This window comes from Aedes aegypti, chromosome 2 (genome assembly GCF_002204515.2).
Source record: "Aedes aegypti strain LVP_AGWG chromosome 2, AaegL5.0 Primary Assembly, whole genome shotgun sequence".
In the NCBI taxonomy this organism is placed as follows: domain Eukaryota; kingdom Metazoa; phylum Arthropoda; class Insecta; order Diptera; family Culicidae; genus Aedes; species Aedes aegypti.
Genome location: NC_035108.1, coordinates 226,971,119 through 226,990,789, shown reverse-complemented (window position 1 = coordinate 226,990,789; position 19,671 = coordinate 226,971,119). Strand labels below are relative to the sequence as shown.

The following is a 19,671-nucleotide window of genomic DNA, read 5'->3' as shown; positions in this document are numbered from 1 at the left end:
TGAGGAGGTCGAAAGGTGGAAGCAGCATTTTTATGAACACCCTTCTTCTTGGCATTATGTCCTTACTGGGACAGTGCTTCTCAGCTTAGTGTTCAATGAGCACTTCCAGAGTTATCAACTAAAGCCAAATTTAATCGTGAAATTTCAACCTAACTATATCCTACACGAGAGTTCAAATCCATAGTATAGTGGATGAAAACACTGAAAAATAAAAAAAAAATCATTATTTTAATTTTATGCGAACATACCATTCACAAAACCGGTATTTTATATAACTTTGGAGAACTGTTGCTCAAACTTGTGACGTGCAGGAGCAATTCTGTAACAGGCAATGGATTCAGTAATCCCTATCATACTAGAGACACATGATTTGATCCTTGAGAAACGCAAAAATTTGGTTGCGCTATGCTATGGAAATGCTCATAGAACACAAAGTTTGGACGTAATGCCACGAAAAAGGAAAAAATACCTCAAATTCAAAGGGTGCTCAATAGTGTATTATGCTGTTTTATGTTTATACTTAAAATAGGGAAACGAGAAGCTCATTGTGCACCCTCTAATCTACTGGATATCGTTTTAGATGGCAGTGAGAGCGGACTAGATCAGGAAGAGTATGCGGCATCTTTGGCGACGTTACAATCTTTAGCTGCGATGCTCAACGCCGAATGCGTTGAGCTACGGACAAGAAAAGGCGAGAAAGGATTGACCGGTCAATATCTGGTTCGTACGAAAGTGGACGATGATGATTTCACTGAAATACGCGTCGCGGTGGTAGGAAATGTTGACGCTGGAAAATCAACGCTTCTTGGGGTACTGACGCATGGCGAACTAGACAACGGGCGAGGCTTCGCCAGACAACGGCTCTTTCGCCATAAACACGAAATTGAAAGCGGTAGAACTAGTTCCGTAGGAAACGACATTTTAGGATTTGACAGTGTGGGCAACGTGGTGAACAAACCTGATCATGGAACTCTGGATTGGGTGAAAATTTGTGAAAAATCCGCTAAAGTAATTACATTTATCGATCTTGCCGGTCACGAGCGATACCTTAAAACAACTGTGTTTGGAATGACTGGTCATGCCCCTGACTTTGGAATGTTGATGGTAAATGATGATATTTTTGATTTAGCGATTTTTCCCACTCTAATGAATCTTCTTTTCAGATTGGTGCCAATTCTGGAATAGTGGGAATGACTAAGGAACATTTGGGACTGGCATTGGCTCTCTCAGTACCGGTTTTCGTTGTCGTAACCAAAATCGACATGTGCCCGCCAAATGTGTTGCAAGAAAATTTGAAATTATTGTACAAAATTCTTAAATCGCAAGGGTGCCGAAAAGTGCCTGTCATGGTTAAAACTGCAGACGATGTCGTCCTCAGCGCAACAAATTTTGTATCCGAGCGGTTATGTCCGATTTTCCAAGTATCAAATGTTACAGGCGAAAATTTGGATTTACTGAAAATGTTTCTTAATCTACTGACGGTACGCACAACGGGAAACGACAACCTGCCAACCGAATTCCAAATCGACGATACTTACGCAGTACCGGTAAGTAAACTGAATTTCATATAATTGTTGACGTTCTTTGTAGTATCACTTTGAATAGAATATACTTGGGCTCGTATATTTTTCATGATTGTTTATTTTTGATCGGTTGAATTACAACAAATTTTACAAGATTTTTTTTGTGTTAAGTCCTAACTTGAAAAAAGATGGAATTTCAACACACTATACTCTCAGCATAGGCCACACTATATGCAAATGCACAGCTGGTGTACCTAATGACCAGCAAACTGTGGAAGTGTTCATAAAACAACTTAGCTGATAAGCAGGCTTGTCCCATTTCGTCGCCTCCAAGAAAGTGGCAATTCGAAGAACTTACTTGCAGCACAGCCACCTGGTACTTTTCCGGTATTATCAACGTCAGGATTCTGATCACTATCTGGTGATGGTTAAACTGCGCTTAAAACTATCCGTCATCAACAATGTTTGGTACCGGCTATTGACTATAGCTATTGCATAAGTTGTGGCTGCATCACCGGATGAAAGTACGCTTGATCAGAGTGCTGTGAGAGCAACCAGGCAGCATCAGGCACTTCCATGATTCATTTTGGCATGTGAGGTTTTTTCGGCTGAATTATATGATACTTTGCAATGAGGAGCATTTTAATACGACGCATATTGTGGTCAAATATGAGCTCAGTAGGTTTTAAAAAACCACTGACGAAGTAAATCAAAAGTTCCAAGAATAGGATCCGGCTCCTTACTTATGACGAAGTCGATGGAACGATCAGTTCTACGAAGAGTGCAAGCAGATTTTCGAGAAGAAGAATGCAGCACGGATGGTCGTGCTACAGCGTTGAACCCGACAGGTTGTAAACGAAACGAATACATTAGCAACGGCTAATTCGGGATAAAAACAGGTCTTCTGACGGAAGCGGAGTGCGAGGAAATGGGACAGCTGAGTCGAGCTCAAGAAACGCAGAAGTTGTATCAGAAACACATCCAGCAAAGACTTCATGCCGCGAGTTGAGATATAAATGGATGATGATAGAATAATCTCAACTGACAAATGTGAAGTGATCGAAAGGCGGAAGCAGCATTTCTATGAACACCTGAATGGTGCTAAAAGTGCAGGAAATGAGGGTCAAGACAACGAAGGAAATGTTCATGTCAGTACCGTCAGTACTGCGGACGATAAAAACCGACCAGCCTCAACTTTAAAGGAGGAGATTGCGAATAAAAGTGTGGGATTACATGGGATCAATTTGGTGCCTTCACCGCACTTATTCAGCATGAGATGACGATTAAGTGTTGTGAAGACACCAGATCGGTCCGATGTAATCCCACACTTCTATTTCCGATTTCGCACTTATAGGGGGACCAGTTAGCAATGCAATTTATAATATATAGTCAATTAGTTAGCTTCGTGTATCATACACTGTCAGGCTGAACATTTGGAAAGATTACAGACTTGTACATCCACCTAAAACGCGAGTAAGGCGTTTCGCTAGTAAGTGGAACCGAGCACGGCAAGGTTCATTTAGGAAGACATGTGACGATAGACGGGGATACGTTCGAGGTGAACAATGAGTTCGTCTACTATGGTTCATTATCATTGCTGACAACTTTTAATGGCTCCACCACCAAATCCACCATGTACAAAACGCTTAAAAGAGCCACAATTCTCTATGGGCATGAAATGAAGACTATGCTCGAGAAGGACCTGCCCGGTCTTGGGATTTTCGAACGCTCATCTTTGGCGTGCTGGACAACGGTGTGTGACGGAGATGGATGAAATACGAGCTCGCCAAACTCTACAGCGAACTCTGTATTACATGAACTTGCTGATACACTGTTATCTGTATAACGGATGTTCATTGAAATATAAGAATGATTTCAATACCTTTCTGTAATTAGAGTGTAGAGCGATTTTTTTTACTCTCCCAAGTGAATTGCTCTCTGGACTTCCGAAAAATGGGTGGCATATTTCTTTTCGACCGGGTGCAGTCAGTTCAATCGAAGATGGCGTCGCAACAAGCACTTCGCGAACGTGTTATACGTTTTTACGAACCCAACCAACTTGCCCCAGTGCCGTCTTATTGAGGATTTTGTCGGCTCCTTCAGTGCCTTAGTGTACACAAATAATTGGGGGGCAACGATACGAAGCAGTTGACCACGAGATGGACCGGAAGATGGACGTCAGTGCCATCCAGCGCTCTTGCGAGAGTGAGAGAGGCTGATCAGGACCACGATTGTATAACATTTTGCGGTAATCCACTTCGCGATGTACTATTTCGTGGTTTGTCATTTCGCGGTTTGGACCGAGATGTTTCATCTATCTTAACAGTGCAATTTGAAAGACTGCCTGTGTTCAAAAGAAGGGTAAATCACCGATGAAAATATTATTAGTAATGATGCCAACAATTTTCAGTGCAACTCGTAGGAAAAACCACACCGCGAAATGGTATAGACCGCGAAATAGTACTAACCACAAGTCGATAAACCGCAAAATGATACAAACCGCGTAATGATACACCGCGAAATGATTGACCGCGAAATAGTTTACCGCGAAATGTCGGACAACCCAGGACCACTTCTCCAATATTTATTGACGTTTTTTTTTTTTTTTTGAAGAGTAAACATTATCACCCCTATTCTTGTTTGAGCCTGATTTACTACTGAAAAGGAATCGATAAAGAAATTTCTTGCCAATTCCTTGCAAAAATTTTCTACAGCGACTTCCATTTGAACTAACATTTTTTGTCAACTGCGTACTGCGATCAGGAAAAAAGCGCATTCTTGATCGATTCCTTGCAGAAATTTTCCATGCATCGAGATAGGCCAAGAAATTACAGTCGAATTTCGTTCGTTGCACTATCTTTAAGTGGGCTACGTTTTAATTGGGCTCCCGTTAGTTGGGCTATAGCCCATCTAAAACGAAAGCAAACGTCATTTTCTGACATTAAACACAATTTATCAATGTTGGTAGCTCTGTTTTTCTTTTGTTCTATGTTATTTGACAGCTCGAAACTCAGCCCGATGAGTGAAAGTCTTTCACTAAGTGGGCTACAGGTTTAGTGCAACGAACGAAAGTTGACTGTACTTGTTAGCAGCGAAACAGGCTTTATCTAGGACAGGACATGACAGCTCAACGAAGACTGCCCCGTAGTTTTTCAGTCGATAACCTTGACGATGCAAAAGCCAGTGCTACCAGAATCCTTCTTAAGAAAATCTTGTGAAAAAATTCAAATATCAAGGCTCACAATTTGGTAGTTTCTTGCACGCTTCATTCATTCAATGCTAGCTTTTCATAAAATCAGGTTTATTTTTAAAACCGACTATATGTTTGGAGAAACGACACCATTTCCATTATTTTGCTCTCAATTAAGTATTCTGTATTTATTCTAGCCTTGTAGGAGCACATGCATTAAATTTAACATCACATATTATTAGTTTTGAAACAAAAAGATTTTATGAAAAAAGTTTAAATTTTTGGTGAAAACTCTAAGTTATGAACTAGCAACACGGCCTGGCTAGCAACAAAGTGCCCTGTTGCAACTCAACTCAACGATGTGAAAAAAGGCCTTTGCCAAAATGACCAATGAGAAAAGTGGTCTTTTTTGACAGTCAATTGGTTTCGTTTTTGTACTTTTACCTGACACGTCTTGTCTTAGGGCTTTATGTTCAAATACGAACGAGAACCGTTTTGCATTTCCTTTTACGCCAGCAAAATCAAGTGGGCCGTGATTTGAATGAATGGGATTTGATCGAAAGTTGGACCGTCGTAGACAAAAATAAGCGTGTATCACCGTGTATGTTTTAAATAAAAAATACTGAATTCGTTGAGAAAACATTTTTTTTTACTATATGACTGAAAAAAAAACATTTTTATTGAACACCCGTTAGATATTAATTGTATGAATGAAGGAAAATGTTTGATCAGCAGTCCAATAGCAGTCAAATATTTGACTCCTATATCAATATATTCATGTCCTCTTATGGGCTGCTTGACTAGATGTGAAACAAACACTCAGGCAATACTCAAACTTTTCTTTCCGCAGGGCGTCGGAACTGTTGTCTCAGGCATTACTCTGCAAGGTGTGGTCCACCTAAATGATATCCTTCTTTTGGGACCAAATCCACTAGGAGACTTCCAGCCGATCGCGATTAAGAGCATTCATCGTAAGCGAATGGTGGTTCGTGAAGTGCGAAGCGGGCAAACCGCCAGCTTTGCTTTGAAGAAAATCAAGCGATCCCAAATTCGCAAAGGCATGGTTTTGGTTAGTCCAGAAATTAATCCACAGGTATGTACTTTTAAAATATATATTTCAATTAGCTTCTATATTCATTAGTCAGGACTGCTGTTGTTTTATTTTTTCTTAATATAGTTACTTATTTATCGATGCATTGAATCATTACACCGACATTCGTGCAAGCGTTCCTGCCTTCCACATTGCCCTGCCCGCATTTCGCAACCGCTCTCAAAAAATGTATCAAACATAGAATCAATTTATTTATTTGTTTCCGATGCGACCATCGATTTAGTCGAACAGTCTGAGTAGTGTGTATGGCAGTAACGCATAACATTGCCAGGCGTGTTGTACCGTGAACGTACCATGATACCATATTTAACGCAGGACCAAACTTGACGCATTTTCTAATTATTTTATCATAAATTAATTCTAGGCTAGACTAGCACTCGACAATTAATTGATTAATCTTCATTTACATGTTATTGAAGGATTCCAAATCGTAAAAAAAAGTGTAATTTTGATTATTAATACAGTCAACCCTCCATGAGTCGATGTTCCATTACTCGATATCGACTCATGGAACCATACTAAATTCAGAAAATCATGGTTACTATGATGGTCCCCTCAAACAGCTTTCCAAGGAATACCTGTTCCATGACTCGATGGTCCCTTCAATATCGACTTATGGAGGTTTGACTGTAGGCAAAAAAAAACAAAATTTCTTTGAAAATGCATTCGACAAGTGCGTCAATTTTTGTCATTCCTTAGTGAATGTGCTAATTATTGTTGATCGATTTTCGTGAAAATATTTTGCTGTTTTACATCAGTATCATCAGTAACAGTCAGTAATATTCTTTAATTCAAGAATTGACGTCGAATTGTTTTTTAAGGGTTAAGAAAAAAATCCATCCGCAGGGTAACCCAATTCTTTATGCAATCAAATGTAAAGGTCCATCGGTACATTACGTAACGTTTTTAGAAAGGGTGGGAAGTTCAATAAAACACAACAATTCATAAAAAAAAATCCACGCTTTCTATACAAAAAAATTGGGAAAGGTGGAAAGGGGTTGAAAACGGTAAGATTTAGCGCGATTTATGCACGTCCCTATTGTTCAAGATCAAGGGAGCTTCAATAAATCAAGTCAGGAGGCAAGGTGTTGGTTTGATGGTTGGTTTAGTAAAATTTAATCTGAACCGTCTTCATATTGTTGAATAAGTATTCACGTGAACTGTGAATAGAGATTCTCAAATCGCTTAGTTATTCATACCCGGTTCCGGAAACCCGGAACATCCGAAAAGTAAGTTTCCATAGCAATTTTGTATATGTAATTCACATCGGTACTATTCGGTTGATGGATATTTTGGCATATTTTCTATCATAAGGAACCAATTAGAGGCGCACATCCCCTGAAAAAATCGGTCCATTATGGTCCATGCGGAACCGGTTCATGGAGTCCCGGAAAGTGGCCAATCTGGACAATTCGATGAAATTACTCAGATTTATACCCCCAAAACCAAATGAATTGTGCCTAATTCTTTACGATTTTTTATGTTTGGTTGTATTTTGCCAAAAGGATGAACGGATGGTTATTCTGGTCCTTTTGAAGCACCGAAATAGCCACCGGGAAACCCGTAATATGGGACCACAAAGTTTTAGCACCAAAAGAAGGCATGCGACGGCTTAATCTTCATGATTTTGAATACCTGTGACTCTCCTAGTTCAATTATAGATAAATGGCCATATTGGTTCTTCTGGACCACCGAAATAACTCAGGAATGACCACAGGAGATACCCGTAATGGGAGACATTTCAGTTTTTGTACCAAAACTAGGCATGCGACCGCTCAATCTTCATGATTTTGAATACCTGTGACTATTCTAGTTCAATTATTGAAGAATGGCCACTTTGGTTCTTCTAACCCACCGAAATAACTCATTTGGTACACAATTGATTTTTTTGATTGTCGAGGATTGTGATACTCGTATTTAAATACGTTGGACAGCGTGTCCACACTCCAAGGGTTCAGGTCACTAGACTGTGTCTTCGTTTATTTACCTAAGGTCTTAAATACTAGATTACATTTGTTCAGGTAACTGTTTATTGTGTATTGTTTGTGTTTATAAATAACGGTGCTCAAGAGCGGGTAGCTCTTGGCATTGGATGGATGGTTTGGGTTTTTTCTTGAGGCTGTCATAAACAAGCGGTTTATGGCGGTCGGGGTTTTTTGGTAGTTTGCAAAAAAATGGTTTGTTGCTGATGGCTTGGAAATTACTGACCTAAACGAGGTAATTAGTGCTTGCTAAAACTAATCAGTATTTATTGATGCTAAACAGTATTTATTACTCTACTTGGTATACTACACCTCCCCCCTTTAGGAGAATGGTGTAACCATTCGGAAAAAAGAAAATATAAGTCTTAATGTATCGGTAAAAGTATTTAACTAGCTTTTAAGCTTTTATTAATCTATTTTTATGGACTTTGGTAACTTTATTCGTTACAGTATGTTTGATGAAGCAATTTGGCTCTTCTAATTTTACAATTTCGTATGGACCTATATAAAAGGGATCTAGTTTCTTCCTGTTTTCGTTTGTGATGTATACTTTATCTCCTGCATTCAATGTGATGGGGTTTACATTTGTATTTGCTGTATTTTGCCTTTTGTGTTTATTTTTAATTAAATTGTTTCTTGCTATTTTGTTTGAATTTTGAAGTCTAAATTTTAGTTCTGCATCATATTGTTCGAAGTTATACATTGGTTCGACTTCTAAACTTAAGTTTTTAGACTCTTGCGGTAATCTTGCCTTTCTTCCAAAAATTAATTCATAAGGAGTATAACCATGTTCTGTGTGAGGTGTTGTATTAAATGAAAATTCATAGAATTTGACCCAATCATCCCAGTCTGTTTGATGAGCATTAGTAAAACATCTCAGATATTCGTTTAAACATCTGTGATTTCTTTCTAATGTTCCAATAGACTGTGGGTGATATGCGGTGGAAAAATTTTGTTTTATTTCTAGGAGTTTACAAATCCGTTCAAGAATCTCGTTGTTATATTCTGATCCTTGATCGGTTCTGAGCTCCAAGAATGTCCCATAAATCAAAATAAAATTGTATACCAATGCTCTAGCTAATACTGCTGCTTCTTTGGTTGGTACCGGTACTAGTACAATGTACTTGGTAAGGTTGCATTGTATTGTTAAAATATATCGGTTACCATTATTTGTTCTTGTCAGTGGTCCTGCAGTGTCCACTGAAAGTACTTCAAATGGTTTAGATGGAGTTGTAGTGACAACTTCTGGTTCCTTAGTGTGTCTTGTTATTTTGTTGATTTTGCATTTTTCACAATTTCTGACGAACTTGGATATTATATGTTTCATGTTTTTAAATTTGTAAATTTCTCTTAATTTCAAATAGAGCCGATGTTGGCCTACATGACCTCCCGTAGGTGTCATGTGATACTGTGATAAGATTTTAATAATTTCTTCTTCGTTCTCTATAAACGTCGGAGGTTTATAAAGAATTATCTCATACGTGGAAATGGCATTGTTTGCGATTTCCTTTAGTGTATGTAAAGAGATGAATTTGAAGATTTCGTTTTCCATTGACAATGCAAGCTTGTCTCTTTTGTAAAATTTCATATATTTCATTAATTCTAGAAGAGCAAACTCTAAGGCTTGACTTCCATTATCGCGCGTAAATTTTGTTGTAAATTGCTTGAGTATCTTTCTGCTGTTATGATTTAATAATATTATCGTTAATTGATTATGGTGCACTACACAATCAAGTTTTAAAAGTTTCTGGACCTCAGAAGGATTTTCAGTTTCACGCACAACCAGGTGATCAGTCTGTAAATGTGGTTCCACTAATTTTTGAGGTGTCACTTTATCTTGCCCTAAATTTTGTTTCTTAAACATGGATCTAGTATTTACAAATAAAATGGATAGTTGCTTAAGTTCTTCGGAGTTTAGGACAATTCGTGAAAGTGCATCTGCACCCACGTTTGCTTTTCCAGGAACGAATTCTATATCGAATTCAAATTCCTCCAAATCTAATCGTATTCTAGTCAGCTTAGATGTAGGTTTTTTCATATTAAATAAATAAACTAATGGACGATGGTCTGTACGGACCTTAAATCTTCGTCCATATAAATAAGGTCTAAAGTAATCGATTGCCCAATGAATGGCGGTTAATTCTTTTTCTATAATTGGTTTATTTCTTTCGCCTTTTGTAAAACTTTTACTGGCGTATGCTATGGGTAAGTCTCCTTCTTCGTAGCGTTGCGAGAGGATTGCTCCGCACGCCACGTCTGAAGCATCGGTAGTCACTATGAATTCTTTAGTGAAATCCGGGTATCGTAATATTTGGGGTGACATTAAATACATTTTTAGTTTATTGAACGCTTCGTGGTGTACTGAATTCCATTCAAATTTTGTGTCTTTTCGTAACAGATCATTCAGTGGTTTTGCTATGTTTGCAAAATTCGGGACGAATTTGCGGTAATAATTGCAGAAAGCTACAAATCGACGAACTTCGTCTGCATTCGTAGGCGTGGGAAAGTTTTCCACGGCTTTGAATTTGGAATCATCTGGAAGAATGCCATTGCTTGTTATTTTGTGACCGAGATAAGTCACTTCCGTTCGGAAAAAATTGCATTTGTTCGGGTTCAACTTGAGGTTGTAATATCTCAGTCGTTCGAATATTTTTCTCAAATTGTCAAAATGGTGATTGACAGAACATCCTACGACAACAATGTCGTCAATGTATACAAATGCGCATTCTGGCGTTAAGCCTGCCATTGCTATGTTCATCATCCGTTGGAAACTATTTGGACTAATATTCAGTCCAAACGGTAACCTTGTAAATTGGAAATGTCCGGATGCTGATGAAAAGGCTGTATATTTGCGAGAGTCTTCATCTAGTGTTATTTGATGAAAACCCGCCATCAAATCTAATGTACTGAAATACTTGGCTCTTCCCAATTGGTCAAGTATTGTGTCAATACGTGGAAGTGGAAATTTATCTGCTAAGACTTTTTTGTTTAACTGTCGGAAATCGACAACAAGTCTCCACTTTTTTGTATCATTGTCCGATTTCTTCGGAACTAATAAAATTGGTGAGTTGTATGATGAAATAGATGGTTCTATTATTTCATCATTCAACATTTTCTGAATTTGGGCTTCCATTTCGCCATTTTGTGAGTGTATATTTTTGTAGTTGGGGATATACACAGGGATTTTATCGTTAACATGTATACTTTGGCTGTAAAAATTGTTCGTGGGTAGTTTTTCATCGGGTAGACTGAATATATCTTGGAATTCTGTGATGAGCGCTTGGAGATTTTTCCTTGCAAATTGTGGTACTTTATCGAAATTTATTTGTGAGATAACTTCCTGTACTCTATCTGAGTTCTGCGTTTTACTCAAATGATTGTGTTTAATGGTCACATAATGATTTAACGGTTCAATTTTTGGTTTAAAATTTTGTATTAGTACTTCTTTCTCAGTAGTGTTAATGAATTTTACACATGGTGAATTTTGGGAGACTAAAGTGTTTCCACAAAAAACACCGGGAAGTATCTCTTGTGAATGCACTAAGGTATCCTCTGAGACATTGAAGTTTGGAATTTTTCGTACTACTTCGCACCTTGCTGGTATAAGTATTTTTCCGTTGTAGTTGTCTTCAATGGGAATCGATATTTCCGATTGTTGAAATTTGAAATTTAGCAGCCAATGCTCGTAGTCAATGGTGCACTTAAATGTTGTCAGGAAATCACGTCCGAGTATGCCATCGGTTGGAATGGGGAAGTTAGATTCTACTAACTGGAAATTGTGGTTAACTATTAATCCATTATTAAATTTTAGAGGCGTAATGGCTTCGGCTAATGTCTCTTTTACGCCATCGGTAATTCCGGTTATTCGATAGTTTTTGCTCCTGTCTACTACTTGGTGTGGTAGGAGTTTATCTACTTTCATGATTGATATATCTGCTCCACTATCGATTATAAATGAACATATTGAGTTGGTCATACCAACAAATACGTTTACGAAGTTTGCTGCACTTAGATTTAGTGCATATATTGTCCCAGATTGGCTTGGGATGCCAAATTCCCTAAAAAAGAGTTGTTGTTTGTTACAGGTTGAGATTGCGGGATTTGTGCAGAATTTGTAAATTGTTGTTGCATTTGTGGTTGATTTTGATCTGTTTCTATGTTTGTGGCATATATCCGACGGAAGGAGTTATGTCCGCCTCTGCCGTGATAATTGCGATTGGATTGTACGTTTTGTGGGTGATGTGAGGATCCATTACCTCTTTGATAATTTCTGCCAAAATTTTCCCTTTCTTGAGGTTGTTGGCGTCTAAAATCGTTATTTCGAAATTCACGTCTGTTATTGTTGTAATTATTGTTGTAGTTAGAATTGTAATTATCATTATAATTGTAATTGCCGTTAGAATTGTAATTACCTCGGCTCCGATTAGTGACACTCCGGTTCCTATTGAACTGCCGATTGGTATGAAAGTTTAATATTTGGGAGTTGTTAGTGTTGCTGTTTGCATTTTCAGCAACTTTCTGTATTGCCTGTTTCACGTCTGTGAAATTTCCGGCTTTTAAAATAATTCTGGTCTCGTGGTTGGTTACTCCGGTTGCGAGTGCATCTACGCCTGCTTTTGTAGCCATTTTCTTTGCTACGTTGTCGGGAACTCCGCTTGCTATGTAAGTCGCACGGAGTTGACTGCAGAGGGAATCGACATCATTACAAAGACTGTCGATATCCCCTTTTTGTTTTATTGTTTTTAGTTTTGCCAAAACACTTTCAGGTGTTACTATTTCTTCGCACCTTGACTTTACGTTGTCAATTAAAGCATCGATGGTTGTAAGATTGTCAGGCAGACCTAGTCTTGCCTTGCCAGTTAGTCTGGTACGTAAAAATTTTATTGCTGTTTGTAAATTTGTTCCGTCGACCGATTCTTTTAATAGATTGGCCGAGTCTATGAATGTATCTAGTCCATTGGGCGAACCATCATACGGCTGTACAATGGCGGTAGCCAATTTGATATCGAGAGGCATGGTGGTGGTAGTAACCGTTACGTTAACTTCTTGATTTTTGAGGCTCAATCGATTGCAAATAATTGCTGCTTTGGCTATTGCCTTAAATGTTGGTAGTATTTTGGATCTGTCTAGAATTGTGTGACATTCCTCAAATATTAACTTTAGTTTCTCGTAGTTTGTTACTTCAAGGTCCCAAACTTTTGGTGTTAGTCTATATTCGTATGACTTTAAAATGGTTTTGTACTCGTTACGAAAATCTTTTAATTTTTCGGATTTTTGTAAGATTCCTTGGAGAGTTCTAGCCCTGTTAATACTTTTCTTTAGGTTTTGGTGTTCCCTCTTTGTTTCTTCTTCAATATCTCTTAACCTATTCATTCAAGAGGCTTTTAATTTACTGAGTTTCTCGTTAGGCTAGTTTGCAATTATTATTATTGTCGTTTTTTTTTGTTATAATACTAATAGTTATTTAATCCGTTTAATAAAACATACCGTTTTCTGCCAGTTCCATCCGGGTTGCTCATTGCTCATTCCTCTGCTAGCTGGTTAAAACATGCCTGTTTCTGTTAGTCTCGTCTGGTTTGCTTATTGCTCGTTCTGCTGCTCGTTTGTGACATCTGCGATAATCGATCGATGCGCTGTCGCGATGATGATCTGCATTAATTTCCTGTTCGCACTTTGCTTCTTTCTTCTTTGTCTGTCATAGTATACTAGCGCAATTGCTAAACAAGCTAGTGCTATCACTATTATTACCGTTAGCACAAGCTCACTGTTAATGTTCGATTCAATTTCGTGCACTGTGGTCGTTTCGATCGAGGTGCTGCTCCACGATGTTGTTGGTATCGTCGTTGTCGTCGTTGTCGTCGTTGCAGAAATTGGCCAGCAGCCACTCATTCCACACACTATTTCGAACATTTGCGTATTTTACGGGTTTGGTCACTTTAAACTTTAGCCTGCCACTTCGTTTCCATATTGTTCATGCGGATTTCTTGTTGCATAGTGTTTTGTAACGATTTCTTCTGATATTTGTTGTATAGACGTAGGATCAGGTATCCAACAAGCACGACACTGATGGTAATGGCAACACCGACCATAATTCGGATTTCTGTTGTCGGTATTTCGACGGTGTTCGAAATGAAATTATCCGACGTGAACCATCCCATTGTGTTTGACTTTCTTTGCACACAAATCACTGGAGTTGGGAGTTTATTGTTGCGACGATAATTGTTCAAAGTCGTGATTTTCACTTCACTTCACTATTCCTCGAGCTGTGTTGAGAAGAGGCTCAAGTCACAGGTCGCCATTTGGTACACAATTGATTTTTTTGATTGTCGAGGATTGTGATACTCGTATTTAAATACGTTGGACAGCGTGTCCACACTCCAAGGGTTCAGGTCACTAGACTGTGTCTTCGTTTATTTACCTAAGGTCTTAAATACTAGATTACATTTGTTCAGGTAACTGTTTATTGTGTATTGTTTGTGTTTATAAATAACGGTGCTCAAGAGCGGGTAGCTCTTGGCATTGGATGGATGGTTTGGGTTTTTTCTTGAGGCTGTCATAAACAAGCGGTTTATGGCGGTCGGGGTTTTTTGGTAGTTTGCAAAAAAATGGTTTGTTGCTGATGGCTTGGAAATTACTGACCTAAACGAGGTAATTAGTGCTTGCTAAAACTAATCAGTATTTATTGATGCTAAACAGTATTTATTACTCTACTTGGTATACTACACTCAGGAATGGCCACCGGAGATACCCGTATTCAGAATTTTTATAGAGGACAATGGGCGAACTCTGGCAATTTTTCTTTGCAAAAGTAAGTTTTCCCATAGTAAATCCCATACGCATACAAACTTTGAACGACTGGCACGTAAATATAGTTTCACCGTTCGAGCTGAAATTTTGCACAGTTATGGGACCTAAATGTAATCCAAAAAGTGGACTGGAGCGAGAATCTAATTTTTTCATATAACCGTGTCTCAGGCTAGTGCACAAGTCCGCCATTGTGACCGTCATGTTTGGAGATTTCCAGATGTTTCCCCGTAAACACTCATGGTGTCAGTTCAATCTTCTAACGTAGGTATTAGGAAACGATTATAAGTTTATTAGAACACTCATACATTCTACTTGTTAAATAGTGTAACTATTGATAAACAACCAAAGAACTATTGATTTACGATCAAAACCTTTTTTATGGTTTCGATAAATTTTAACAATTTCCAACAAATTTTGTTCAAGCAAATCTTGTTTAGAGCATTTTTCCCATCCAAAACGTTGAAAGAAGTCGCGGCGGAAAGTAATTATTATTAAGTTTTTTTTACCGCAAGGCAACTTTGTCTGATGGAAGCAATAATTGAATAAATAAAACTATGTATATGCCTATTACAAATTATACTACAATTTTAGGCATGCTGGGAATTCGACTGTGAAATACTGGTTTTACACCATCCTACAACTATCTCCAGCAAATACGGGCGATGGTCAGCCATGGTACATTGCGGCAGTATTAGACAAACTGCTCAAATTCTTCAAATGTCTAAGGAATGTCTTCGGACAGGCGATAAAGCAGTCGTACGATTTAGATTCATTAAGAATCCAGAATACATGAAACCGGGCCAAAGAATGGTAAGATGTTTTGTTCAGTATGACTTCAAAGATATAGTATTAGTATGACTTTAAATCTCAAATCAATGCATTCCGTTGCAGGTTTTTCGAGAAGGCCGTACGAAAGCCGTAGGGAATGTGATTACTCCTCTGTACACGCCAGGTTCCGTTCAACAGCGGACAAAGCCGAACAAAATGCAAGGCCGTGGTGTAACCCAAGCTTCGCAGTCTAACGCTCCTAAACCGCTATCAAAGAGTACAAGTGATGGTGCTGCAGCACAATCGAGCCTGGCTGGCAATACTATGGTGTTGGACATCGGTACTGACAAGCGGAATAATCGTCCAAGTAATACACATAAAAAAATCCGCGGAATACCATCCACTGGTGGACATGATACTTCCCCATCGACTTCTCAACAAAGCTCAACGTTTTGTAATGATTCGATCCCCGTTGTGTCTAATTGATTTTGGTCTCAGCTAGATTCGATCTGAAGCAAATTGGCAAGAAATGGGTTTGTTTATATACCTATTACCTACGAAAAGAAATGTTCAAAAAGCATTTTACGTGAATTCGATTTGATTTTGTTTTTGTTTCGGAAGAAGAAGCAAGTTTATTAAAAATAATAAAAAATAAAAAATGATATCAAAGATAATGATTTTTGTTGCATTAATTTGTATCACAAGTATCGGTAGCAGTAGGTTGGAATTAGTATAGTGTCTATTTTTCATATTAAGTTGGACAATGATTTGTTCTTGTATTTCAAAATTTTTAATTGATGGCAATCATTCATATAATTATTATGGAAACTTAGACTGTACAATCCCTTCGAAGTTTGTATGAGGATTACTATGAAAAAAGCAAGCAATTCATTCAATCGGTCATAGTGTGTGCCCATTTACTCATGAGGGTCAGAGCAACGTTGATACTATTAGATACATTCGGTAGTTACTGCATTGGACCGTTTTTTAATCGGTCGCCTCAGTTATTGATTTTTTGTATTAGTTAAAAATCTTTGGCTATAATATTTTAGCGGAGCACGCAGGCATATGCGCATTAATACATAGTAGCCATAATTTGTGTGTGCTAGTGCTATCTTTCGCGCCAGATGCAACAACGTTGCCTGTTCAGAAGGTAAATGATTGTATATAAATTACTAACTAATAACTAATTTCGCTTTTGTTTTTAGGAACTGGGTCGGTGATCAACACATAAAAAAAGCCAACATTAAGCAAATTGTACTTCTGTCGACCTGAATCGGGTTGGGGTTGAAACTGTGATTCAGAACGGGTTTCGCCAGTCCCAACCTATCACTCAAAATAATCTAAACGTCAAGGCTACGTGAAAACATACGTAGTTTTTTTTTCCATGGCACTTTTCAGGTAACAGCTACGTGAATGGTGAGTGCCGGAACTCAATTCCACAAAGCTCGAGGTGACTAAGATTTTACGTAACAGCTACTTGATTGTTTCGATAGCTTTCATAGGCATGCAATAGTGGTTTAAATTTCTATTGGGTTTTCATTTCGTTTTACAGAAATTCAGGAAAATAAAGCAAAGCGATCGATCAATAGATCAAACACTACTAACGATCCGCGGCGCTTTTTCATTTCACTACGCGACCGACGCGGGACATGTTTGATCCTGCCCTCGTCACTCGCTCCCGCAGGAGCAAGCGTCAAGGTCGAATTTCGCAAAAGTTTTTACAAGTGCGATAAAAGTGCGCGAGTGCATCAAATCGAGTCTGTGTCTTTTATTTGCATTTTCGCACTTATGGAGCCGCATTTCGCAGTCCAGTAGTGAAAGAAATTCTCAACAATTTAAAAAGAAATGCACAAAACTGAAATGTTACAATTTCTACTCGATGTTAACCACCTGTACCAACTGTCAGAGGAAATTTTACAAAATTTGAGTGGCAATGAGCCACTCAGTGCCACTAATAAACAACGTCACCCTTACATGAAACGTAATTAGAAATCAGCTACGTGAAATTCACGTAGGCTTTATGCAACACTTCGGTGACTTATAAACAAGTTTTGGGTATGGCTAACGCAGCGGTTGGTGAGTCTTACCTTGGTCAGGTAAAATTGACTACATTGATATAAATTAGAACTTACGTTATGCTACGTTTGGATTATTTTGAGCGTAGGTTCAAAAACGAATTCAACATAAGACGTACGATTTGAATACGTTCTTCGGCTTAGTTTTAACTGACGATTTTATCTAACATTACCCGCGTTGCTCTAACCCTCAAGGATCGAATGAGCTGTGTGGAGCAAAAACGCTTGTTGCGTGTAATATACATTTTGTTTTCGCACGAAATCTTTCAACAACATCAACAACTTTCAAATCAAGTCGTCTGACATTATTTAATTCCTTTTATTAATTCCTTTTATCAAAAGCACATGACTCTCTGAGCGGCTTTTGGCTATTGAGCTATGTCTGGTTTGACCATAAAAAATATCAGGATGTTTATCATCAAATCTGTGACGCTGAGAACGGAAAAAGGAACACTTCGATGCAGTAACAAACGCAATTAAATATTTCTTTAGGAAAGTTTTTCAAATTATTTTTGTTTGTTGTTCCTCGTTCGCTGATTAGGTATACTTTGAGCTACATCGTAATATAAAAATAGTATTAATCGACTCAATAGTTGTTTTATAACAAACACTTTAACACATAACTTCCCTTAAGGTGAAACAGTTTGGAATCGACTTCTAAGATTGCACTGAAACTTCAAAGGCACAAATCTAGCGAAGAAGCATCCAACAACAGTCTACTTTTTATTTTGGCTTTGTGCACTAGCAGAAAGTTTAAAATAAGAAGATCAGAAACGTTTGTCAACTATTTCTCCAGTTCAGTGCCTTTAAAAACGTGAGTATGGGCACAAGTCGGCCATTGTGGCGGTCATCTTTGGATTCCGAGATGTTTCATCTTAAATGAGCGGAATCAGGTGCACTGATAGTACACTGCTTTTTTAGGCAACCGTTCGGTATGCGTTAGCTACTCTCAAGCACATAATCCTTGTGCTTATTTTAAATTCACATCCAGCGGCGGCGGTAACGCGCAGATAATATGCGCGCAATTCAATCACAACGTTAAACTTTAAGTAGGCTTTGATTTGTTCGTTCTTCTAGGACGCAAATGTTCTAAATTATAGAAATCTGGCACATTTGGTGATTTTTATTATTATTGCGACGGTATATCGACATTTTAAGATAATCGCATTCGGTGGCTTTTTCTTGCAAAGCACAATATGCTCCTATATGGTGAGCGACGGAATCAAGACCAATAGGCCTTTTCATGTGACAGGTCCGTCTATGCATTTGTTTACATCGGTGTAGGACCGGTGCATACACGAGGCTGTCATTTTCATAGAAGAACTGTCAAAGAGCTTCCCGATCAGCTGTTTTGGAACGTCATGTGAATAGGCTTATATTGTTCGGTTTACGTGGTGAGAGTGCGAAAAAAAATCGCGTCGGTAGTGTTCCTTCAACGTACCAGTACCCGCTCATGTTCCAGTAGCCCGCTCACGAGTTAAAAATGTAAGATAATTTGAGTAAATACGCAAAAGATTGTCCACAGTATAACTCAATTTGTCGATTTGAATCGTCTAGTAGCTATAGCTTTCATATTTACTTTGTTTAAGGCCCAAGTAAAAATGGTGAAAAAGTCAGAACTGAAAAGGCAGTTTTCTCTTTTTAAATAGACAAATCAAAGAAAATAAAAACACACAGCTCTTTTATTTGCCAAATAAAAAGGCTGTGTGTTCTTATTTTCATCAATTTATTGTTTTAAAAGGAGAAAACTGCATTTTCAGTTCTGACTTTTGAGCCATTTTTTCTTGCACCTTAAACTTATCTTTTTTCGGTGTGAGCGAGCTACTGGAACATGAGCGGATACTGGTACACTGATGGTATGGTCTTTCGACTCCATAGCATGCTCCTGTAGGATGAGAGACGGAATCAAGACCAATCGTGTTAGGTTCGCGTTGCACGAATGCGAAAAAAGAATCGCGTATCTCAGTTAGTCTGTATGCTTTAAGTAAAGTTGAACTGAAAGTGCATTGTGGCTGATCAATCGCGATTGAAAGATCAATTGGTGAGCTCGTTTCATGCTTTTGTTTCAAGTCTGTAAAATATGTATGATTCATTAATTCATTCATTTATTGGTATTACATTGATATTACAATAAAACAGCGACAACCTCGGCTACAGCTCACACTCGTCAGATCTTGCAGCACTTGGTCAGCCCATCGTGCCCGCTATGCTC

At 38.3% G+C, this 19,671-nt stretch overlaps 1 protein-coding gene across 1 annotated transcript in view; it reads left to right on the top strand.

The window, feature by feature from the left end:
• Positions 1-16,046, top strand: part of LOC5572038 (GTP-binding protein 1) — a 39,045-nt gene extending 22,999 nt beyond the window's left edge. The window contains exons 3-7 of the mRNA XM_001660095.2: positions 581-1,104; positions 1,164-1,547; positions 5,564-5,806; positions 15,205-15,423; positions 15,505-16,046. Coding sequence (XP_001660145.2) covers positions 581-1,104; positions 1,164-1,547; positions 5,564-5,806; positions 15,205-15,423; positions 15,505-15,867 — 1,733 coding nt within the window. The 3' untranslated portion in view covers positions 15,868-16,046. The remainder of the gene's footprint in view (positions 1-580; positions 1,105-1,163; positions 1,548-5,563; positions 5,807-15,204; positions 15,424-15,504) is intronic.
• The last annotated feature ends 3,625 nt before the right edge of the window (positions 16,047-19,671 follow it).